The sequence below is a fragment of the Malaya genurostris genome, chromosome 2, assembly GCF_030247185.1.
Source record: "Malaya genurostris strain Urasoe2022 chromosome 2, Malgen_1.1, whole genome shotgun sequence".
NCBI classification, from domain to species: Eukaryota; Metazoa; Arthropoda; class Insecta; order Diptera; family Culicidae; genus Malaya; species Malaya genurostris.
In genome coordinates this window covers 99,660,355-99,687,097 of record NC_080571.1, presented here as the reverse complement: position 1 = coordinate 99,687,097, position 26,743 = coordinate 99,660,355, and the positions used below count along the sequence as shown (strand labels likewise).

The 26,743-nt window shown below is 36.4% G+C and overlaps 1 protein-coding gene across 5 annotated transcripts in view; it reads left to right on the top strand.

Annotated features, from left to right (window-relative positions):
• Positions 1–26,743, top strand: part of LOC131427801 (GTPase-activating Rap/Ran-GAP domain-like protein 3) — a 659,718-nt gene that overhangs the window by 256,654 nt on the left and 376,321 nt on the right. The window contains exon 1 of one of the 5 annotated variants that reach the window (XM_058591324.1): positions 19,236–20,036. The exons of the other annotated variants lie outside the window; for them this stretch is intronic. Coding sequence (XP_058447307.1) covers positions 19,996–20,036 — 41 coding nt within the window. The 5' untranslated portion in view covers positions 19,236–19,995. Of the gene's footprint in view, positions 1–19,235; positions 20,037–26,743 lie in introns of those variants that run through there. 5 annotated transcript variants of the gene reach the window in all.

The following is a 26,743-nucleotide window of genomic DNA, read 5'->3' as shown; positions in this document are numbered from 1 at the left end:
AAAGATTAAAACGGATATTTAGCTTTGACCAGCTTTGAGTAAAACGGACGCGTATGGTATCCCTCGTCATTGCTTGTTTGTGAACTATAATCACAGCCAAAGCATATCTTCGTTTGTGTGCTGGGATTACCAATCAATAAAGACGAACGAGTATTTTTAGCACTAAATTCGATACGATGTGGGTCATGGTTATGGTATCCTACATACGGTCTTCTTAAAAATAACGAGACTGAGGAGGAAAATTGTCACTCGAGCATTGATCGATTAATACCATTTCCATATGGATGAAATTAGCAATTGAAATAAATTATTTATCACTACCGAGAAATATCATCCTTTGGCGTAACCCGTCTGATAATAATTGGCGTTACCTTAGCGATCTTATAATAATTGTGCATTCAATTTTGAACTGCACCGAATAAAAGTTTCGAAGCAGTATTGTGATAACATTAATGCAGTGTTCATTTTTTCAGATCTCTATAAATCCATCTGCATGCAACAATGTCAGTGTGCCTAGTCAGTGTGCCGCGAAGGCTCTAGATTAAACCGTTTTAAAATATCGTCCTAGATTTTAGAGTTTGCAAAAGAAGAGAAAAATCCAATGTGATATTTCTTTCGCACACAGTTTGACAATGATTCCCAAGGAAAAAAACCCTTCTTAATCCACCTAGTGGTGTGATAATGTCTTTCTCTTCTTTCATAACAGTCTCATGAAAATATGTTTCATAATTTATTAAATAATTTTGGATACTAATTTTGACACCACTTGATTCAGATTGATTCGAGTAGTTCACAAAATCATGCGTCAGTGTTTATGTCACACAGTCAGCATCATTTTTCCAAACTAGTGCTTGACATTTGCGTTGCCTATTTGTATGAGAACAGTGATGCTAATCTAAAATAAAAACCCTTCTTAATCCACCTAGTGGTGTGATAATGCATTTCTCTACCTTCATAACAGTCTCATGAAAATATGTTTCATACTTTTATTAAATAAATTTTGATACTAATTTTGACCCCAATAGATTCAGATTGATTCGAGTAGTTCACAAAAGCATGTTTAAGTGTTTATCTCACACAGTCAGCATCATTTTTCCAAACTAGTGCTTGACATTTGCGTTGCCTATTTGTATGAGACTCCACTTAGTGAAATTTTCATATATCTTGAAAAATCACCATAGGGGGGAGTACATGAAATTTTCGAAATCGAAAAAAAATTTTTGATGCCAAAAGGCTTAGAATTGCATGAAACGTCGAGATCGACTTTTTGGGACTTAGAATAAATATGGAAATTTTTCTAAGTCCCAGAAAGTTGATTTTTTCAAAAAATTTTTTTTTGAGATGACACTAAATTTCGATGTTTTATGCAGTTTTAAGAGTTTTGGCATCAAAAAAAATTTTCGATTTTGGAAATTTCATGTACTCCCTATGGTGCTTCTTGAAGATCGAAAATTGTCAAACCTATACCACCGGGCAGCACCCCTTAAGCATGTCCGATTTAGGTCAAATTTTGCATGAAGGCTTTTTTCGAGGTGCTTAAACATTTGAGCACTAGAACTTAACGAAAAAAGAGGTGATCCCAAAATTTTGGCACCCTTATATATATATATATATATATATATATATATATATATATATATATATATATATATATATATATATATATATATATATATATATATATATAAAGGGTGATTTTTTAAGAGCTTGAGAACTTTTTTAAACAATAAAACGCATAAAATTTGCAAAATCTCATCGGTTCTTTATTTTAAACGTTAGATTGGTACATGACATTTACTTTTTGAAGATAATTTCATTTAAATGTTGACCGCGGCTGCGTCTTAGGTGGTCCATTCGGAAAGTCCAATTTTGGGCAACTTTTTCGAGCATTTCGGCCGGAATAGCCCGAATTTCTTCGGAAATGTTGTCTTCCAAAGCTGGAATAGTTACTGGCTTATTTCTGTAGACTTTAGACTTGACGTAGCCCCACAAAAAATAGTCTAAAGGCGTCAAATCGCATGATCTTGGTGGCCAACTTACCGGTCCATTTCTTGAGATGAATTGTTCTCCGAAGTTTTCCCTCAAAATGGCCATAGAATCGCGGGCTGTGTGGCATGTAGCGCCATCTTGTTGAAACCACATGTCAACCAAGTTCAGTTCTTCCATTTTTGGCAACAAAAAGTTTGTTAGCATCGAACGATAGCGATCGCCATTCACTGTAACGTTGCGTCCAACAGCATCTTTGAAAAAATACGGTCCAATGATTCCACCAGCGTACAAACCACACCAAACAGTGCATTTTTCGGGATGCATGGGCAGTTCTTGAACGGCTTCTGGTTGCTCTTCACTCCAAATGCGGCAATTTTGCTTATTTACGTAGCCATTCAACCAGAAATGAGCCTCATCGCTGAACAAAATTTGTCGATAAAAAAGCGGATTTTCCGAATGGACCACCTAAGACGCAGCCGCGGTCAACATTTATATGAAATTATCTTCAAAAAGTAAATGTCATGTACCAATCTAACGTTTAAAATAAAGAACCGATGAGATTTTGCAAATTTTATGCGTTTTATTGTTTAAAAAAGTTCTCAAGCTCTTAAAATATCACCCTTTATATATATATATATATATATATATATATATATATATATATATATATATATATATATATATATATATATATATATATATATATATATATATATATATATATATATATATATATATATATATATATATATATATATATAAAAGGTGATTTTTTTGAGGTTAGGATTTTCATGCATTAGTATTTGCTCAGATTTTTTGAGGTTATGATTTTCATGCATTATTATTTGCTCAGTATGCTCTGACATTTCATCATGAATAGACTTACTAACGAGCAACGCTTGCAAATCAGTGAATGGGCCCTAGAAAAGTTGGCAGAAAATCCGCTTTTTTATCGACAAATTTTGTTCAGCGATGAGGCTCATTTCTGGTTGAATGGCTACGTAAATAAGCAAAATTGCCGCATTTGGAGTGAAGAGCAACCAGAAGCCGTTCAAGAACTGCCCATGCATCCCGAAAAATGCACTGTTTGGTGTGGTTTGTACGCTGGTGGAATCATTGGACCGTATTTTTTCAAAGATGCTGTTGGACGCAACGTTACAGTGAATGGCGATCGCTATCGTTCGATGCTAACAAACTTTTTGTTGCCAAAAATGGAAGAACTGAACTTGGTTGACATGTGGTTTCAACAAGATGGCGCTACATGCCACACAGCTCGCGATTCTATGGCCATTTTGAGGGAAAACTTCGGAGAACAATTCATCTCAAGAAATGGACCGGTAAGTTGGCCACCAAGATCATGCGATTTGACGCCTTTAGACTATTTTTTGTGGGGCTACGTCAAGTCTAAAGTCTACAGAAATAAGCCAGTAACTATTCCAGCTTTGGAAGACAACATTTCCGAAGAAATTCGGGCTATTCCGGCCGAAATGCTCGAAAAAGTTGCCCAAAATTGGACTTTCCGAATGAACCACCTAAGACGCAGCCGCGGTCAACATTTAAATGAAATTATCTTCAAAAAGTAAATGTCATGTACCAATCTAACGTTTAAAATAAAGAACCGATGAGATTTTGCAAATTTTATGCGTTTTATTGTTTAAAAAAGTTCTCAAGCTCTTAAAAAATCACCCGTTATATATATATATATATATATATATATATATATATATATATATATATATATATATATTATATATATATATATAAGAGCGGTAAAAATCAACGTGTTTTGTCGGTTACGTCACTTATACAATCATATATCAGGAACCAAAAGTCACAACCATTTGATCTTCGAACTTGATCAATGGCCCGACAGTAGCTTTCAAACGAGCCCAAGTTTGTTTAAATCGGATCAGCCATCTCTGAGAAAATTGAGCGCGTTCAAATACAACGCTTTTTGTCGGTTACCTCACTTATACAATCATATCTCCGGAACCAAAAGTCACAGCCATTTGATCTTCGAACTTGATCAATGGCCCGACAGTAGCTTTCAAACGAGTCCAAGTTTGTTCAAATCGGTTCAGCCATTTCTGAGAAAATTGAGCGCGTTCAAATATCTTCGAAAAGTGCACTCACATACACACACACATACACACACACACATACACACACACACATACACACACACACATACACACACACAGACATTTTCCGATCTCGACGAACTGAGTCGAATGGTATATAACACTATGGGTCTCCGAGGCTCCGTTCGAAAGTCGGTTTTTCCAGCAATTCTAATACCTTTCTATAGAGAAAGGCAAAAAGAGAAAAAATCCAATGTGATATTTCTTTCGCACACAGTTTGACAATGATTCCCAAGGAAAAATCGTTTATTTTTGGCAGTATTCCAATTCATTTTGCGCATTATTTATTTATTTATTAATAAATGGAAATCTTGGCCTTTGAGAGCTGAAATCTTCTCGTGTCCGCTTTTATCAACGATGCTGACCTTTTAAAGAGTGAGTTCACGGACATTTGCGTATAAACGAAATATCTATCCCTCTGGTACTAGTGGTTCCGGGTTAAGTTACCATAGCGCACCTGACATTGTACTGACTTTTCAGAAAGTTGTAGCATAATTGAAAGTACGGGATGTGACGCATAACGGCTCCTGGCAGACCGATGAAGCTACATCCTACGACTTTTCGTAATTTGTCAAATAAGGTGCTGTAACGAGAATCCCTCCATGATGCCAGTAACGGTGATGGTAAACATAATACTATTTTTTAACAAAATTGTAATTCTTTGACATGTAAATTTTGACGCTTCTTCTGTTAGAAGAACTTTAAAAATTTTATTGAACGAACGGCTTTTTCAAGAACCCATGTATTGTTTACCTATATGAGTGATCTCATTTTGGAATTGGATTAAGATTTAAAAGTTTGTAAAAGTTTGTCCTACTGTTTCAGGATGTTGAAATTAATTCATAGTGTTTTACGAGAGATAACGTTAGCTTACCATTCAAAGTAGCGCATACGAAAGTAAGTATTTTTCTGGAAGCTACTGACCCAATGCATCGATATCAGTACAGAGGGGTCTCGTATAACGTGGTTCGCCGGGGCCGTGAAAAACAAATCCACAATAGACGGGACCCAGAGCATATGGGATTTCGACTGATTGGGGCTGTGAACGATTAGATCTATACAATCTACGACAAACTTGTTGTAGATTCTTAGACCAACAATTTAGTGTAGTTTGACCGACAATTAGTTGTGAGAACTGCTCAGCTAGGGGCGCTTTGAAAAGAACATGAAATAATTCATAAGTTTACAATAGAAAAAACGTGCGTAATCCACCTAGCTGTGAGATGATACCTTTTTTATCAATCCGCATGTGTTTTTTGCATAAATATTCTTCGGTATTTCAGTTCTCATGACATTGTTTGAATGACCGTCGTTTTAAGTGGCTATTTGAGATTTCAATCACTCATTACCCTGTAATGTCCAAGCTGAAAATCAGATCGAATTTGAATCTAAACGTGTGACAATCGATTGAAAGCTGCTCCAGTCGATGATCAACATGCGGGCCACCCGCCGGGTCCTCGTTGCCTCGGGGTGTTTCTCGCGGACCCACAGAAGAACGCGGCAACCTTTGAAACGTTTCCACGTGACCTGGATTATTCCAATGTTTCTATCGCCACCACTACGAAGAACCACTCCCATCGTTAAGGGACACCTACCGGATCTTCAAAGACTCAAGAGTGTTTCCTGAGGACCCACATGGACAAGCCCTTGGCATCATAAACTTACGGATTGTGCCTTAATAAAATATATCTTTGGAAAAAAATCGATTGAACATTCCGTGAGATGTCGAAGTAAGCTACATTTTGGAGTTTAAGGTAATTTAAGGTACTTCTAGAGCCGCATAACCAGCATAACCCAAACCGATTCGTATGGCCATATGAAGAATACATTGCAATAGTTTTGAGTCCAAATTTAAAGCTTTTCAGGATTGTCATCCTCTATATCGGTTTGAATTTTAAAAATTCATTATCCTGCAATTCCAGAATCGGAAGTCAGAATTGGATAAAATTAATTAATTTTGTCTTTGTCGATTTAAATTTTTTTTGAGAAAACGATTGAGCTTTGAAAAACGATTCGATACTGGAACCGGAATTCGAAATTCGGTGTCAGATAAATTCACCTGAGTAGCTGTATAGTTTACATTAGTTTCAAATGTTTGAAAATCAGTGTAGACATTTTTGAGAAATCGTAGTGCGAATTAAATCCGAATCGAAAACTGAAACAAGTTTATTTGGTTATCGACTATCCAAATCTGCTAACCCGATAAATCTGATTAATTTATGTGAAATGGACATTTTTATACTATATACATAAACCGGAAGTTGGATCTGACTGAAAAGCAAGATATTTTATAGGATCTTAAAATTTTTCATTTCAATCTTAGATAATTCTTAGATTTCATTTGAATCTTAGATCGGTTCAGCCATCTACGAGAAAAATGAGTAACGGTGTTTTAATTTCGTTTCACATATCATCCTGTAGTTCCGGAACCAGAACATAATTCACGAACCTTGTTTGGGAGCATACGACTTTTCATATGAATCTGAGGATATAGAAAACGGTTGAGTCATCTCCGAAAAAATTGAGTGAAATTATTTGTCACACACCTATTTGCTAATCTCGACGAACTGATTCGAATGGTATATGGGTGTTATGTTCTTCCAGCATTTATTGCTGTAAGTAGTTTAACTCAATATAATTATGGAATTGGTATTAGGATGAATATCTACATCTGAAATCTGATGAAACTCGTACATCCTATTGAAGTTTTCGACTATTTACGTAATTAGATAGATTGTTAAGTGCATAAATCGTGACATGTATTGCTTATTTTATTTAATTCAATTTAAATTTTTTTAGAACTGGCAAAAGCCCAATAAAGCGAAAATTTCATTGTTTCGCTCATCATCAGGCAACTAATCTCTTTATCTTTCATGTCAACGAATTATAATTTATTATGATAGCTCCTATAACTGAGCCTACAACTTAAGAACTAGAAAGTCAGTTTAAAAATAATTGGGAACAATGAATAAATAGACGATACATAAAACAACCGTTATCAGATAATTCTGATTGAATTTTCAGGAATGGATAAGATTGAATATAGCGAGAGTGAATGTCTAAACTCAGGTGTTTTAACAAGTCAGGATAATCAGCTCGAGATTGTAACCAAATCGGCTACGCAAACGGCCTAAAAGACAACAACCTCAATTATGTATCAGGTGTACAACTTTGCTTCCGCCGTTTTTTTCCAAAATTAAAAACTTTATTGCGAAAAAATTTTTACAGATGTATTATTCAAAGTATTGTCCGTCGCTAGCGACAAGTTTCTCCCATCTTTCCGGCAATTTTCGGATACCGGTTCGAAAAAAGGAGTCCTGTTTTGACGCTATCCATGAAGCAATCCATTTTTCTAACTCTTCGAAGGATTGAAAACGTTGATCTGCCAGGCCGTGTGCCATCGAACGGAATAAGTGGAAGCAGGCCCGTACCCAGGATTTCGTTTCGGGAGGGGCTCAAAGATAAAAAATAATGTTCCTGAAGATTGCTGATGTACCTAATTCTCGGTGTGCCTTTCACGAGTGTTTTTAACAGATAAACTTAAACTTTCCTACTGGAACTGTTATTTCATTACATTTCTTTAGGTTTACTGTCTTATTATTTCTGTAACACATGTCTGAGACATTCAATTCTGTTTTTGATTTCGGGAGGGGCCAGGACTCCTCTGGGTACGTGACTGAATGGAAGTCGAAAGAGGCGACATCTGGGGAATACGGCGGGTGCGGCAAGACTTTCCATTTCAGTATTTCGAAATCACCATTTTTAAAACGTTGGAACCACTCCTGACACGTTCTTATACTCAGAGCAGCACCACCGTAAGTTTCTGGGAGCATTCGATGCGCTTCAGCTGCATTTTTTGGAATTGTAGCAGAAAAGTAAAACTTCTCGCAAATGGCGAGAATTGGGAACATAAACAGACATTTTCGAACGTGAATAATACAAAAACAAAAACAACTGTCACTGAAACGGCGTTACGCACTGTACACACTCACTTTAAAGGCATTATAATCTATGTATTTTGACCAGCCTCAGCTGGTACAGTCACCTATCCCGGATAGGCTATCCGAAAACGGCGGAAGCAAAGTTGTACACCTGATAGTTAAAGATCTTGCGAACGATAAGCCGGGGCTAAATAAGCCAATAAAAGAAATCTTGCGAACAATTTTCGTGTAAACGAAACGAGTATTCTGATAGATACTGTGAACATTACGGTACACAAGCTGATATAGTGATTAGTTTTAAATACATTTATGTTTTGCACAGAAACTGGTTTAGGACCACCACCTTTCCAAATAATCAAAATCGTTACGCGTAATCAAACTTTATGGTATTAAATGCAATAAAATTTTTTTATGCTTTTTTCAATGCGGTTCTGGCGAGACAGCTCTCAACTGATTTTAATTAAATATCACTTTTAGTCTCCACAAACCCAATAAACTCTCCGAAGACAGTACGAAATTAAAGAACAAACATACATATCAGGTTTCATGTACTTATCATTATATCTAGCAATACAAATAATCAAAACTTTAATATAAAGTTTGAGTTTCACTCTCTCAAGTATCTCAGATTTCAGATGTCGATAGCGTATTCTTGTAAATACTCGAGTAGCTACTAACACCTTCTAGGAAAACTGTTTTTGATTTGTCTATCCTCCATCAATTTATTGAAAAACTGATTGATAACATCACCCTCGTAAACAACTCTGATTTTCAGTTAAATTGTTAACCCACTAGCGCCATTCGGTGAACAAGTTCTTTACTAACATGGTTTTCTTAATGCATACCCTGAAATGCCTAACAACTTAAAAAAAATGCTCTATACTTATGTTGTTTGTTTCATCAATATGTTTTTAAAAAATGTTACACATTGATTCACCTGTTAGTCATAGGACCGAACTGTTTCACTTCTTAAATCGAACTGACTATCTTGTCCTGCCTGAATGTTCGTTAGACCTGACTACCTAGCCCTAAACTATTGATTCAGCGGTTATCCTGTCCGAACATGTCGAATCGTCGATGCGGCGTGGTGGTTTCGGCTGATTAATTACTAATGGTTCCTGGCTGATGCAACCACGGTGGCCGGATGTCTGCTGCGATGTCAGCGGTTCAATAATTGGTAACAGGGTGGTTGACATCTCTACGCGTTGGATACACTGGTGTCTTACTACTGGCGCGTACTTTGATGAGGTCTGTGCGTACGGGCCATATGCTATTCGGGTTCGTCCATAACTCTATATCTTTATATTTTTTGATAATTCTGATAACTAAAATAGGTAGTCAAGCACACTAACTACATCTGATGGAGTGATTCCGAGTAAAACATTTGCTCTTTGACAAAATTTGAATTCCCGCTTCTTTGAAAATACCGTAATTTGTGAGTTATTTGAAGCTCAAATCGTTTTGTCTGTGTTATGCGAATAATTTATATCATGCATTTTTCAAAGCGCCCCTGGGGAGCAGTTCTCAACTAATTGTCTGTCAAACTACACTAAATTGTTGGCCTAGGTATCTACAACAAGTTTGCCGAAGATTGTGTGGCTCTATCTGTCGACTGAAGCGAGAAAATCGTTCACTGCCACAATCAGTCAAAATCCCATATGTTCTGGGTTACGTATATCGCAGTTATCCGGCAATAACGAATCCGGCAACAACGAATACCGGCAAAACCAAATATATACCCCACTGTATATGACATTTCGATATTGTGTTAGTAGTACTTGTAGAGCAATTTGATGTTCGTACCTGAAAATCGTCATTGCGGGGAGTGTTAACTTTGTGAATTCAGTCAACTCTTCTGCGATCGCTGCGCTGCTCAAGTGGTGAGATTTGAATTAAGCTATGGTGATAATTTTCATATTTTGCTTAGCGATTTGAAAATTTGTTTGGTTTTTATATTTTTTCTCACAAATTGAATACTAACATACAAAAATATGTGAAAATTGGGTAATAAACTCGATCATAAATATTTCAGTGACTTTAAGTGGTATGTTTGATTGATATTTATGGTGAATTCGCAAGACGAAATATTACATTCGAATAAGTGAGGTTGGGTGCCTTTTTCATATCTGGAAAATCCGAAGTTTTAATGGATTGATTTAGATCGTTTATTAATTATGATTGAACTTTATTTTATTTGGCTATTTACACATATTTTATCGCCCGAATTTCAAGTATATAAGACAGATTTAAATCATACGTTAAGTGGCAACATTTGAAAAAAATCTTTTTTTAAACCCATATTGGCAAGGCTTTATCATCTGCATTCATTCAAACTCAAATAAATTGAAAAAATCGTCCAAAACTTTTGAAAAAAATGGGATATGTCAAACGAATCACCATCACGCTATCTCGTAGAGACCATGCAGATTGGATTCTTCAATTACTTTAACATGAAGAAAAGTTCAGGAGATAGTCATCATATTCTAGAGGAAGTATACGGTAAATGAATAGGAAGCAGTGGTTTTGTTTATATAATTTATTTTCCCCGGCTTAACAATTTTGGTCGTTCACCGGGTTGGAAGCAGTGGTTCGTTATTCACGCTCCCGTCCATTGCTTAGGTGTCGCTGTTGTTGGCGGGAACATCGTTATTACTCTTATTTGTTCAAACGTTCCGTTCCGGGTTGGCGGTTCAATGCATGGGACGCTGGTCTTACAAGCCAGTTGTCGAGTCCCGACATGGAAGGGTTCTTAGTGTCAGTAGGATCCATAGCACTAGCCATGCAATGATTATGTACACTTAAGAATCGGCTGCGAAGTCTGTTGAAACAGAAAGGCCAAATTCCACAAAAGGAATGTAATGCCAAGGCTTTGCTTTGCTTTGTTCAAACGTTGAATGCGTTGTTAGCTGATCATGATCCTTGTGCTACATGGGATACAGATGATGGTTTCGTTGAGAAGAGATGTATGTATGTATATCAATTTATTTCATCTCGGTTTTAGCCATTAGGTCTTTTACCGATGGTCGTTGATTCATTGTTGTTGATGGCCGCCATTGTCCTGACCGTTGTCCTTCGATGTAGATATCTTCTTGTCCAGTTTATCACAAGACTTACAGTCGTGAACAGCGTTTTGGTAATATCGACATGTAGCAATCTGATTGTCGTAGGTAACAAGTGATTTACTTGGAACCTAACCGCAAGTCACATAAGAAGGTATAGCCTTCTTTGAGCGCATGCGTAACAAACGTACGCCATTCAGAATACCAGAAAAAAAGTTCTTCCATGCTTCCTTTTCGAGAAGAGAGAATCTATCAGAACGGTGACAAAATGATTGCGCGCCTAAGGTAACATGCATGCGCACGCACTTCTATTGCACTATCCTCGATATAAACTGGTATAAATTGTTGTGTGTAGATAGTAAAAATAGACAAATACAAGATCTCGTATCAGTGTCGGCGGCAAAGTAGAAGGGAAAATGATCGAAGTATATGTTTCTGTTGAATTTATTTCCGATTATATAGGACTGTACACAGAAAGAGAAGATGAAACTTACACGACATGTAAACCGATAGTATTATGAAATAGACATCAGTTGAAACGAAAATCTGATTTAAAACCATGATTGATTTGAAATTACATTGAAATTCATTTCGTTTTTCATTGAACAAGACTGTATATTCACAAACCGCTTCGTTTTGTAATGTAAATTTTCATTCAATTGCCTGCTCCAAATATGTGCATGGAAATAAATGTAAAATCACAAAATATTTTTATCTGTGTAAAGTAAATGCCGTAGGGCCAAGTACAGCGAAGCATGCCTGGTTTCCGTCTAGTCAATTGAATTAGTTTGATTGATGAAACAATTTTCCCACTTAGAAGTTCGAGTCCCGTCTTTGCGCTAACATTTCCGCGGTTTTCATTACATATTTGCATTCACATGTCAATTTTCCAATTGTTTATCCCGTTAGATACTGATTATATTTAAAACTAGCTCGAGGTGGCTCTACGTTTTAACAAACACCAAAACACAATTCGTTGATAAACTGTTATGTTTCCATGTTCCACAAAGTGCATATTGTTATTATATGTGATGTTTAAATCAGGGACTGGCCGGTCTACGACAACAACTAACCGATTCTACAGATGTTACTACGGCCAAACATTCCATTGATACACAAAACCAGTCTGTAACCGAAAGGATGGAATTTCAAAAATGTAGAACCAATCGCACACTTTAGAAACTGATTCAACAAACAACTTCTGACAGCTTATTTCAACCGTTAAATCAACAAACTAACATATTCTGAATGCCATCGCTACAACAGTTCCGACCGATACCACGACTCTTCTCAGTCTAGGTCGCAAGTTGTCTAGACACATTACAAACATCAACCAGAACTCGTTCTATCAGATGCTGGCTGACATAGAGTCCATTGTTATTATCGTTAGCGAATCGAATTGCACCACCTCTCTATAGAATTGCATTGAAGTAAACGCACTTGTTTAATATCCAAATGCATTTGCTTCTTAAGCAAACTTCCAAGTTCTCGCATCGAAGACCGAATTTGGCACTGTCTAAAGTTATCGACAATTATATTCCTTCTGATGTATGCAAACATTTTAAAACTTATTTCAAAAATAATGTCTGGTTGCATGGAGCTTCCACACGCGCCAGTGTTACGGAACAGGTATTTATCATAAGTTCATGGAATGAAAGATAGGAGAGATTCCTCCGTGGAGCTAGATATTACCACGTATTCTTTGTATTATGAAATTTTTCTTTGATTTTTCAAAGGCCAAAAACGACAAATAAAAACACAAGGTACAATTCAAAAGTTCCAGGACGTTTTAAACAGCGCGGCTCCGTCCGACACTATAAATGTACTGTCACATTTTGCGCGATATCTGTACGCTTCTATAGGTCCAAATTTCATGTTAACTTTATATGAAAACACTGGAGGATTCACAATTGACGGATAAGAATTTCAGACAGATGACGACACTAGGTGCCGCGTTGTTTATAAAGTCATGGAATTGTATTATGAATAAAAAAATGTTTGTTCATACAATAAGTTTTAGTTCATTGTATTATCTGTATTATGTCGAAGTTCCATTAAATTTTAGTTCAATCGATGAAGAATTGCTCGGTTTTGTTGAAAAAAAAAACTGCACATTTAATTTTATAATAACTTAAGGAAACAATTTTGTTCAATATTCCTTTCGGTAAGTCATTTCTAAGATTGAATATAATAAAATTATCAACATTCAAACAAAAAATAAAACTTTCATTTTTTTTTTCTGGACGATTTTCTGAATTCTGATCCTGTTCTGTAATGTGCATTTATTGTGCATAACCATGCGTCTCCATATTATTTCGGATGATGGAGGTGCGTGGTAGAAGAAGCCGAAAACAACATTGCTCTTGAAACCATGCAAGGGCTGATGTTTTAATCCCGATAGACTTCTTATGGGGACTATGTGAAATGTATAGTTTTATTTTTGCAGAGATTGCTTCTTTGGAAGCGAACATCGAACGCACCGTTGATAAGACTCCTTAATTGAGTGAGCAATCGGGTCAAAGTTGGGTTGGGAGATTGTTCCAATTTTTAAAGTCGATATTTTTGTATATAAATTTCAAGCCACGTATGCATAGAATATTTTTGTTTAGAGATTTGTCGATACGATGCATATTTCATTTGAAAAACTTTAAATACGTTTCCCTCGAAACCACGATGTTCATCCGAACTTCAAAAACGCAGCGATCCGCCAAAATATGAATCTTTTTGATCATTGGTAACTTTCTGAAAAATAGTGCCTATGGTAAAACGCGTTTTGTCGGTTACGCCACTTATATCTTTATAAATCCGGAATCGGAAGTGACAACTAATTGATCTTTAAACTAGCGCCTATGCTTGTTAAAATCGGTTAAACCGTATTCAAGAAAATGGATTGTAGAGAAAAATTATGCGTTTTGTCGATTACGTCACTTATATATTTATATCTCCGTAGCTGGAAATGATAACCAATTGATCTTCGCACTTGAATCACAGCCCAATTGTAGCTTTCAATAGAGTCTCAGCTTGTATAAATTGATTCTATCATCTCCAAGAAAATACATAGACACACAAACATTCTTTAATCTCGTCGAACTGAGTTGAATGGTATATAAGTAGTCTAATGGTCTCCGGAGTTCCGATCAAAAGCCTATTAGTCCTGCAAATCTATTACCTCTCAAAAATACTGTTAAAAATAAAAAAAATCTCAAAAGATTACCATTTAGTTATTTTTTTGTCATAGTTTAAGTCAAGAAATATTTATCAAGGCTTGCAGTTCGTGGACGATGTTTCGGGTGTAGAGGTTGACAGCAATTGTCATTTTACAGCAGAGATGCCAGGTTTGCAGATTTGTCTGTAAATCTGCAGATTTTGTATATAATGCTGCAGACATTTTTTTGTGTTTTTACATAGGAAACACTCTATTCGCTCTTCTGCAACTTCTTCGGTTTCATGTTATCTAGTTAAGCTTGAATACAATGCAGTATACAAAGGGAACTTGGGGTGAAATGAACATGATAGCGTTTCATGCGGTCCTTCTAAATACATGGAATCGATTTTACTGACCATTTTACACCGAAAAAATGCTTTGTGGTCAGCTGTATCATGCTTCCAAAAAATCGTCGCGTTTTTGGTCCATTTTTCCCCACTGTGCAATGGACGGAAGTGTTAATAGTGAACCACTGCTCCTTCTTCATTCGCTAGATAAAAGCGAAAGCGCTTCTTCTCCGAGGAAATAAATTACAAGATCCAGCAAAAAAAAATTTTTTTCTGTAAAACGGCCGCGTTAAACTTAAGTGTAAAGAAGCAGAATAAAAAAAAACTTTTAAAAAAACTATTCAAACCAAGAATGGATTCAAACTATTCAAAGCACCCAACAGCCTTGCTTTTGAGTCATTCCCATGGGTTTTAAACGTCGTTTAATCGTAATATGAACTGAACAATAATGACAGATGTCTAACCTCTTGGAACTACCAATATCAGCTGTTACTATTCAATTTTCATAACAGCCATCTTCTGAGAACGAACCGAACTAATTTGTACTCCCAATACCATAAAAAAATTAAATAAATTTCTTCTATATTTTTCGATAATACACGAGTTGTCCAAGGCATGCGCTGGCCTAAAACAAACCAGAAGAGTGAGGCAGTTATTCAACATTAAAAAGTTTTTGAATTTTATTTTAACACTTGATGCGTATGTAATAAAAATGTTATGTAAAACACTATATGAAGGGTAATGTTCTATTAGATTGGCTTTGAAATGCAAAAACTAAACAATAGCTTCACATAAGAATATTAAATTTTAGTTTGAGTCGATATACAAATTGGCCGATATGCCGAAGGTCAAAACAGTGACTGTAAAACAGAGATGCCAGATACGTTCGTCTGGCATTACGAAACTTACCTTGACAAAATCCTGCTAATCTGCCCCCGTATCAGGATAGATGTCAACTATTAGGAATCGATACGCTTCATCGGCGCCGAAAAATCCAACAAGCATTATTAATTGCAAAACTGATCAATGGGGAAATTGATGCTCTTGAATTACGCTCTGTAGTAAATTTTCGGATACCGAATAGGACACTGCGGAATACATCACTGCTTCAGCAGAGATTTCACAGGACTCGTTTTGGCTTTAATGAACCGATTACTGCTTCCATTCGAACTTTCACCGCTGTTGAGGATCTTTTCGAGTTTGGTGAATCATCTAGTCATTTCGCGAAAAAACTGAAACGATCCACTGTGATTTGAATTTTTAAGATATTTTATTGAGAATGACAAACGAACAATTCAACTCAAATGGGTTTTTTCCCACTCTAATTGTCCATTTAGATCTTGTATCCGATGGACACAATAATAGTAAATAAATAAATAAATAAATAAAAAAGTCTAACAAATCGATTGCAAGTAGTTTTATTGACAGCAGAAAACTCGTTGCACCGTTTTACCCCATTACTTCTAGTTATAATATTCAGTTGAAATATGATCTACAATCCAAAAGCAGATCCAATGCGATCTATCAATATTGATTCATAATACGTGCAAAACATCTGTGATCCAATCAAACACAATGGGAATGACCGTACTAACCTGTTTAACCCGTTTTACCTAAATTTATATCAAAAGTCGTATTTCTGGTTAAACTTTCTCTCGCATACCAAAAGCAGGCAGATTGCGGTTGATGAAAATCGATTTATTTATCTTTTTTCAGGTCTTTCTACGTAATATCAATCGATTTCCATCAACCGCAACCTGCTTTCGGTATGTGAAAGAATGTTTAACCAGAAATACGACTTATGCAATAAATTGGGGTAAAACGAGTTAAACAGGCTAGTACTGTCATTCCCACTGTGTTTAATTGGATCATAGATTTTTTCCATTAATACGTTTATTTCTTAAGGCAATTTACATAAGTTTTTCTTCGCCGTAGCATCACTTTTACATAGAATTCTTATCCTAATATAATACTAATATAGTCACAACGATTTGAGATTAATAAAACATATTCTTCTTATATTTTAAATATTATATTAGGTATTCCGTTATTTATTATTAAATCTACTTAAGAACATTATTTGAACCAACTGATTAACTGCTATAAATTATAAAACAAGCCGATATTTTTATACATTTTATTGTTGATTTCGTAACCTATTTTGAGTTTGTTTTTATCAGAACATAATTTTTAATAAAATTTTGCTATTGGATGAACTAATGGACGTAGTAGGAGTCAGAACTAACCCTCAAAAGGGTCAATTATTAAATTGAAACTCCAACTGTCTTTATGAAATGATAAAGAAGTTTCATGTAAGAAAGGTCACGACAAGCAAGAATGTCTCGAACTGGGACATTGGATAGTCTACCTTGGGTACTCAAGGAATTTAAAAGTTGAGATCGGACATCACGATACTCCACGCATGTCCAAACGACATGATCAATATCGCGATAGCCTTCGCCACAAGCACAATGATTAGTCTCGGAAAGTCCAATTCGAAGGAGATGTGCATCTAACGTGTAGTGATTGGACATGAGTCTGGACATCACACGAATGAAATCCCTACTCACATCCAGTCCTCTGAACCATGCCTTTGTCGATATTTTAGGAATAATTGAGTGCATCCACCGTCCCAGATCATCTCTATACCAAGAAGCTTGCCAGCTAGCAAGTGTTCTTTGGCGAGTCGCGCTATAGAATTCGTTGAAAGCAATCGGTCGGAAGTTGGATCACAGATGTTTTGCACGTAATATGAACCAATATTGGTTGGTCATATTGGATCTGATTCGAGATTGTAAATCTGAATTAAACATAAAATTATATTTGTCGAAAAATTGGGGTAAAACGATGTAGCACGAAGCATGCACTTTTTTTTACTTTGTTCTATAGGGGATACTGATGGTTTCGTTGAGGAGGATGCTTTATTGTTGTTGGTGGCTGTCACAGGTGTGCTGGGGTTGCTTGGGGATGGTGTGAAGAAAGCGCCGTTGTCCTTTGGTGTAGTTGTCTTCTTGTCCAGTTTATCACACGGCTTACCGTAGTGAACAGCTTTTTGCGAGAGAACCGAGTACCGGTAAAACTGAAATAAATTAAATTTGGTCATCGACTATTAAAATCTGCTAATCCGATTAATTTATGCATGTGTAAACCGATAAACCCGATTGATTTAAGTGAAAATGAGGCTTTTCCACTAATCACCCTGTATCTTCTGAACCGGACGTCAGATCTGATTAAAAAACAAAAAGTTCTATGGGATCTAAAGACCTTTTATTTGAATATTAGATGGAGGAAATAGCTTCAGCGAAAGGCTTCGGTATTTTGGGATGTGCGTGGTATAATATTTATCGACTATCTTGAGACAGGAAATACCATATACAGTGAATATTATATAGCGTTATTGGAACGTTTAAAGGGTGAAATTGCAAAAAAACGCACAAGTCAATCAAAACAATGGCAAAACTACATGAATTGAACTTCGAATTGCTCCCAATTTTGGTATCTATTTTGTTTTTGAGATCAATTGAGACAGACATTGTCAAAATACTGCAAACTTTTACAGACACACAGACACTTGCTCAGTTCGTCGAACTGAAACGATTGGTATATAACACTCGGTCCCCTGTGAAATATTTCAATGTTTGAGCAAATTCCATACTATTCGCTTTAAATATTACAGGCATGACCGATAACTACGCAGCAACTTTTCGCTGATGATCACAGGTTCTGGTCAATAAGGCTGATTTCTGCGTTGAGTTTCACGCGCAGGGTAGTTCAATTGGCAAAACGATTTACACAGATAGGAAAGTTTGCGGACTCGAGACTTGTTTCTGTGGTGAAATTAGTTTCTGCTATTCTTACGTCATTCTCTTTACAAAACTGTTTTCTCGTTGTAAATCGGAATTCAAGACGAAATTAGACTAAAATTAACCAAATAAATCCTTAATGTGTGTGGATTATTGATTGTAGACCTCATTCATTTAGCAACGCTGAAACTTTGAGTCGACATTGATTTTTTTTTTAATTTTATATATCTTCATAGTGTTCTGAAGCAGTTCATATTTCCATACATCAGATTTGGTTTTAACTATAAATCATAGGCATTGGCACATTTCTATTTGAAAAAATTAGACACATTTTGATATTTGTATTGAGACGACGAATTAATCAATGAATTAATAAGGAAGATTCAAAGCTGCAACATGTTTTTACTAATTTCTTTGTATAGCAATTGTTCAGAGCAATGGAACTTTTGACTGGTATAGAAATAAATACTTTTCACTTTTTTTAATGCAACAATAAAAATTATTCGATCACTAAATCATTAAAACTTTAGAAAAAGCTCTCACTTTCCAAATCACAACACCGACTTGAAAGCTTTCAGTCGAAGTTTATATCGAAGCACACACCGTGAATGAGCATCCCGCCTCTCAGAAAATGAGTGCCTTCTATTAGCCTTTCGACACACTCGTTTTCTCTCGCGGCATATTCGGTTTTGCTCGTAGACGTGTAACGCCTTGGACGTGAGATTTTCCGCCTTTCAACGCAGAAAAGCGCGCTAGAATCCGCGTAACTGTTGGTTTTCAAAACAAAGAATCAGTTCAGTGTGAAAAATCACATGATGCGGGTCGTTTTTCTCGTTCGTGTCGGATCTGCTCACTCGGGATTGTGATTGTGTTGGTGTTCATTGTGCCATCGGGGGCTCGTTCGAGAGAGTTTGTTCTGGACTGATACAATTCTAACGTGATGTCTCGTCGGGCCAGACGTCGTTGAACTTCTGCCGACAGTTTTGTGAATGGAGTTTGTCTGAATTATTAATCCCACCCGGTGTCCATAACAGAGGATAGTGAAATGTTTACGATGCTTCCTGAATGGGGCAACACTCGAAAAGGGTTTTGAAACTAAGGGATTTTTGCGCAAAATAGAACGCATTTTACCTTCCGTACATAAGTGTCTCATAAAAACGCCCCAAATTAAATGGTGTATGTCGTTTGAAACGGGAAAAGTTTTACATTTTGCTGCGATTCGACCGTGTTCATTGAAGTTTATCGAGTGAATGTAAAGTTGGAATCGGGTCCTATTCTGATTCCGATGTGAGTCTGGATGCCGGTTGGCCTACTTTTGTTTTGTAGCTGCCCGCCACAACAACCCGTAGCCAATGTATTGATTATCAATGAGTGGTACTTGAATTCTCATGCATAAAACATGATGCCAAAGTCAGCATCTCACCGGCGCGTTAATGCCTCTTGTGTCAACGGTTTATAACAATAATATGTAATACATACACACAACAAGCGGATCAAGTTGTTGTTGGTTGGTCCGTTTACTGGAAGTTACGTAAACTAGAAGTGGTATTATTTCAGTGCGAAACAGGAAATGGACAAGGATTTGTGGTGCGCTACTATCGCGGAGGAAAGGTAAATTTATTACCTATTGAACTTTCATCTCGGCAGCGGCGGGCGTAGTTGTTTGCTCTGTCGCACCCTTTCTTCGCCCGATCCTTCCGTATTCTCGATGGAGTTCGACGGTGCAGAGTCATTTACACTAATTTTACGCCGTCGTTATTAGTCTACTGAGTGTGTTGAGCATCAGGCTTTTTCCCCTCGGTAGCCAATGTTATGGTGCTAAATTATGTTCAAGAGATAATCAATTTTTCGTTAATATTTTCTTTCACTCAGCTAAATTGTTTGGTTGAGGGTGTGTCTTCTGTATCGCGAAGAGACTGTAATCCTTTTTATGGCTATTTCCGCATTCTTTCAGCAAACAGGTCGCCAGTTTTTCGCTTGTTGTGTAATTTATAGGTATTTATTGAACAGAAGCGGTAGGATTTCCGTATTTTTCATTATTGAAGCTTCACGTTACCCTCAATATCAATTAGACATATTAAGGACTAAACCAAATTAATGTTGGAAGCAAAGCGTCTCATTTTCATTCATTATACAGTTGATTGATTTCAGTTAACTTTTTTATTACCACTAGTTGTTTACTTGACAAGATTATTACTAGTTTTAAGTTTGAAAATTTTGAGTTCGACATACCGAAAGAGCAAAATTTTCGAAATGTCTTCTGAGTCTGACCAGCGTGAAAAAAGACATATAGACAGCAAATGGAGAAAAACGAATAATTACTGGCTAATCTGTTTGCTGATTTGTCCACTTTTAACAATATAGAAGCTTCGTCCTTTTTCGATTAGATTATTACTATACCACAGAAAACAGACATCCGAGTAGTGATTTCAATGTGTGTAAAAAATTTAACGATTGCTTGGCAAAGTGGTTACCAAGTAGCAATTCGCCTACAGAGGCGCTTCGGGCAGCTCAGTAATCGCTTGTGGGTTGTTGTGTTTGAGCTTGCATACACTGGTAATTCATGCAGGCAAAATCGTACGCAGCGGTGATAGTTAATCAATGTTCACTTGTGTACTTCACTTAGCTTTTTTGAAAAAAGTTTGTACTGCCTTTGATGTCAGTTTTCTGTGACTTTACTCCGCACATGAATGATTTATGAATGGTTTTTTTTGCGCGATTAAGACCATTATAGGTTATGGCATTAATTTGATGAAGTTTTTCACAGTACTTAAATTCCTAGACAAAATTGCATGATTTTGAAGCATTAATTCATTGGAAACAAGATGTCGATTCGTTTACTTTTGTAAGATTCGCTCTTCTTTGATGAACATCTGATATGTACATTTGTGTAGATGTAAGATTTTTCTGTCTAATATTTGGGTTGCTGCGGTTTGAATGATTATGTTTCAAAGTACTATCGTGTTGAACAGCTTCTGTGAAATACACACTAACACGTTGGTCTGAAAATATCCGGATTGACAAAACACTTTTTTTTAGAAATTCCGATTTTTTCATCAATATATTCCCCTTGAAGAGCCATACAATTATTCCAAAGGGTTTTCAACATTTCTATCTGACTTTTATGTCATTATTTCTTTTTAATCTCAAAAACTCTTCTGTTTCAGCGATGACCATCATTTTTACTGAAAACAGCATTACAAGGTCGCGGCGTTCTTTAAGTGTGCAGCGCGCTTCATATGATGGTAGAGGAAATGCTGTTCAGTTTAATTTACGAAGTGCATATAAAAGAAATTGTTTTTGTATCGATTCAATGCGTTCTTCCATACTAGGCTACAATATTCCAAAATGGGTCTGACATATGTACTATATAGCAATTTTATAGTATACAAGCTGAATTATCCGGCGTTGCTCGGAAATGTTTCGTGAAGGGAAATCTCCCATGTCAGATCTCACAATAATCACAATTTTCATGGTATTTTCGACAAATTGTATCAGTTTTATATTTGAACCCATTTGTTAGAAACATTCAAAACACCTTTATCTATATAAATACCTTCTAAGTAACCTGCGAGTTTCATGTGTACCTTATGATAAAAAAAGAACCAGAATTTTATTAAAAAACGTGTTTAATCCACCTAGCAGTGAGATGATACCTATTTTTATCAATCCGCATGTGTTTTTTGCATGAATATTCTTCGGTGTTTAAGTTTTCATGACATTATTTTAATGACCCTCGTTTTAAGCGACAATTTGAGATTTTAATCACTCATTACTCTGTAATGTCGAAACTGCAAATCGGATCGAATTTGAATCTAGAAGTGTGATAATCGATTAAACATGCCATGATATGTAAGTTCCACTCTAGAGTTTACGGTAATTTAAGGTACTTCCAGAGCCGGTATTCAGGAACCAGCATAACCCAAACCGATTCGTATGGCCATATGACGAATAAATTACAACAGTTTTGAGTTCAACTTTGAAGCTTTCCGGGATTGTCATCTTCTATATCGGTTTGAATTTTAAAAATTCATCATCATGTAATTCGAGAACCGGAAGTCATAATTGGATAAAATAATTAATTTTTGTATATAAGTTTGTTTTAATTAAAATTTTTGTTTCTGAAATTTGATAAGGCTTTTTTTGAGAAAACGATTGAGCTTTGAGAAACGATTTTATACTGGAACCGGAATTCTAAAAGCGGTATGGCCGAAGTCAGATAAATTCACCTGAGTAGCTGTACACTTTACATTTGTTTCAAAACATTTGAAAATCAGTTAAGACACCTTTGAGAGATCATAGCACGAATTAAATTTTTAGGTGCCTTCTGATCGACAACTGAATACCACTAAAACTGAAAAAAGTTAATTTTTTTATCGACTATCCAAATCTGCTAACCCGATAAACCTGATTAAATTATGTGGAATAGACATTTTTATACAATCCCCGAAACCGGAAGTTGGATCTGACTGAAAAGCAAGATGTTTTATAGAACTTTGAAACTTTTCATTTGAATCTTAGATGATTCTTAGATTTCATTTGCATCTTAGATCGGTTCAGCCATCTTCAAGAAAAATGAGTTACACAATTTTGATTTCGTTTCACATATCATCCTGTAGTTCCGAAACCAGAGGTCGGAACCAAACATAATGCAGGAACTTTGTTTGGGAGCATACGACTTTTCGTATGAATCTGAATTTGTAGAAAAGAAATTTTCCGAGAAAATTAATTGAAGTTATTTGTCACACACGCATTTGCTGATCTCGACGAACTGATTCGAATGGTATATGGATGTTATGTTGTTCCAGCATTTATTGCTGTAAGTAGTTTAAAACAAAATAATTAAAAAAAATTCTGCCATCATCTGGTTTATATATGTCATATTCGAACGATTATGTTGCCAAAAACGAGCCGTGCCAAAATCGGTCCGAGGCTAAATGTCATGAAAAAGAATGCTGTACACAATCCTTTTGGTTCTTAGAAACAATTGTATGTAACAGTATAAAAAATCGTGTTTTCCGTTGCTCCCAAGCATTTCTTTGTCATACAGCGCTCAAAACTCCTACTGCTGGAATAGGGGGAAAAGTCGCTTACAGAAAAATTTCGATATCTCCGTTAAAAATGGACGGATTTTAACAATCTATGGCTTGTTGGATAGGTATTACCGTGCGGAATCTAAGTCTGAAAACATATTCTGTTTTCAAGGTCAATTGTGACAGATACTGTCAAAAAACTGAAAATGTTGACATAAAACTTTGTATAACTCAAAAAGTAAACATCCGATCTCAAAACCATTCAATAGCGTTTTGGGTGACGGGGAGACCTTTCATTTGCGACTAGTTTGATGAAAATCGGTCCAGCCATCTCTGAGATCTCGACCTCTTAGTTGACAACACACATACGGACACACACACATACACACACACACACACACACACACACACAAAGACATTTGCTCAGTTCGTCGAGCTGAATCGATTGGTATATGTCATTCGGCCCTCCGGGCCTCGGAAAAATTTTCGAAAGTTTGAGCGAATTCTATACCTATTTTTTATATATATAAAAATAGGTAAAACGCAAAATTTAAATTTTTAATAAATTTCTTTATTATTGCCTTCAAAGTACTCTCCTCCTACGGCAATATATGCATGCCAACGCTTGATCCAATTTTCCATACAAGTTTTATAGGCCGCCGAAGGTATGGCCTTTATTTCACGCAGCGAATTCTCTGTTATGGTCTCTATAGTCTCAAAACGTCTTCCCCGCAATGGCAATTTGAGTCTGGGGAAGAGGAAAAAGTCTCACGGGGCCATATCTGGAGAGTACGGTGCTTGGTTGATGATATTGGTTGAGTTTTTGGCCAAAAGCTGCGACACAAGCAACGCTGTGTGAGCCGGCGCATTATCGTGGTGGTGGTCCAGCCGAGAAGCGACGCGTTTCAAACCCAAAAGATCAGTTAAAATGTGTTCGGCTGATTCATAAGAGATGCCCAACAACACAGCAATCTCTCTAATCGGTACAGAACGATTTTGCAATACGATTTGCTTCGCCGATACAATGTTTTCTTCAGTAACAGATGTTGTTGGGCGGCCAGGGATCTCATCATAATCCAAGCTTGTACGACCACCTTTGAAGCGTTTATACCACACGTATGCCTGTGTTTTTCCTAGACACGATTCACCAACGGCCTTTTCTAACATTTTCAACGTTTCGGAACACTTAAATCCATTTGCAACACAAAATTTGATGCACGCACGTTGTTCTAAATTTTCATCTATTATAAATCTGCCACACGAAAATTTTTCAACTTCTTTGTATAGACGCCAAACAAAAACTAATCGTACGATATGCGTCAAAATTTGACAGAATGTGTATAAAAGTGATGCCAACGAGAGAATAAACGTTTACCGATTGGACAAGCGCGGGAATTTTAAAATGAAAATTCCGGTTCTTTTTTTATCATAAGGTATCCTACGGGCACTAGGTTTGACCGATGTGTCTTGCTTGTGTTTCTTGATAGTCGTTAATTATTTCCGTAGCTCTGCATGCTTGACGTTATTATTCAAGGTCCTACGCTTTTGGACTCATTCGACTAAATGAACCGTTTGTAACAGTACACAATTTGGACATGATCTGTTTACGTTTTCACGAGGAAATGCTATGTGTGTTTATGAGAAGAGTGGTGAAGCTCGAGATAGCTGTTCTTTGTTATTGTAATCCCGACTGAAAATGCGTTAAACTTTTTAAGAAAAATAAACAAGATTCAACGGGAATGTTTATACTGGAATGTTATTTCTTTACGTAAAACGATTAGCAAATGAATTGTTTCTCAGAAACCGAATATTGCCTTCCTGTTCCTTGTTTCTCTTTAGTCCGCTCTTCAGACAAGTACACATACATGACATGAGTTAGCGGATCATTGAACCACAATATTTCGCTGCGCCAAAGTAACGTATCAACAAAGAGCAACCTCGATGGGTCCCAGTTGAGCATTATCGATGTTACGAGGTAAATCCCACAAGGGAACGTTACCGACGATGATGTGTTAAATGGTACCATAATCGCTCAAAGATCCACTAAGCACTTCGAAGGGTATGGCAATATAAGGGATGGCTATCTTCGTCTGCTGTGTTGTGTAATTAAATTCTCATCGCTAATGGTTGGCTGCAGTATGGTTCCAAGAGTCCCTCATATTTTCGTTGTGCTTTTTACCTTAAAGTAATGACGCACTAGTTGAGCGTATTTAATCACTTTGCCTACAGGTTCAGAAAAATCGTGTGTGTGGATCCCCCTCAAATACGTATTTTTCTTCACAACACGTGCCAATGCTTCGTAGTGAGTGCACCGTAAATAATCAAGAAAGCATAGGCATGTGTTCCCATTTAATATGGTATGTATTCACCATTACATTTTTACAAGGAACAAACTTGCTTGCCATGTCGGCATTGTTTTATTTAAAACCACTCCACCCGCCATCGCTTCATTCAAGGAGTGATCTCAAGACGTCTCAAAGTAATGACCCTTGTAAGTGAAATTCACAGTCAATCCATTTTAAACATGATCCATAATGAAATTTGCTCGCTTTTTATTTGGCTTTCAACCGTCAGATAGGCAATTGTCTATCTTAGAATCGTAAACGACTGCTCCCTCAATGATCGGTATCAGATTCCTACTGCCATTACATTATTACATTGCCTGGAAAATATAAATAACAGAAAGACAAGAACGTAGCATTGGAAGCTTTTTGCTTGTCAATTGCAAAGTATCCTGGCAGTGTTGAGGGGAATGGGAGGAGAACAAACAATTTTTGAGGAATGTTTCCCTATGGGAACGGTTAGTCAGTACGAGTGTTTGTTGGTAGATTGCTTCGGAAAGTGTTTTTTTGCATGACATTTTGTAGCAAACGTGTGACTATGAAGTTGCTACTGTTTGTTTTATTTATTCGTTGTACTTGTAATATCACCAAAGTTTTCATGTTTTTTTACTTTCTTGCATACATTATTATCATGACTTGTCTGGGAATTCCTTCGCTACAATTCTGCAATCAGTTCGCTATTAGGTGAAAGGGCTTCACTTACAAAAAAGCTACACGAAAATAATAATACTAGATATTCATTGATGGAACAAATGCTATACTTCGATTCTTGCTTGCGTTGTTCCTAGAACTGTTTGAATGTGAAACAATTTTAGCTGATATTACCAAAAAAAATGAAAACAACCTCTGTCAGATGCCACTCCGAAAGGTTCGTTCGAAAGTCAGATGCTATACATGGAAAATGAGGTTTCATCATTTCACTATGCGACGGGATTCCTTTGTA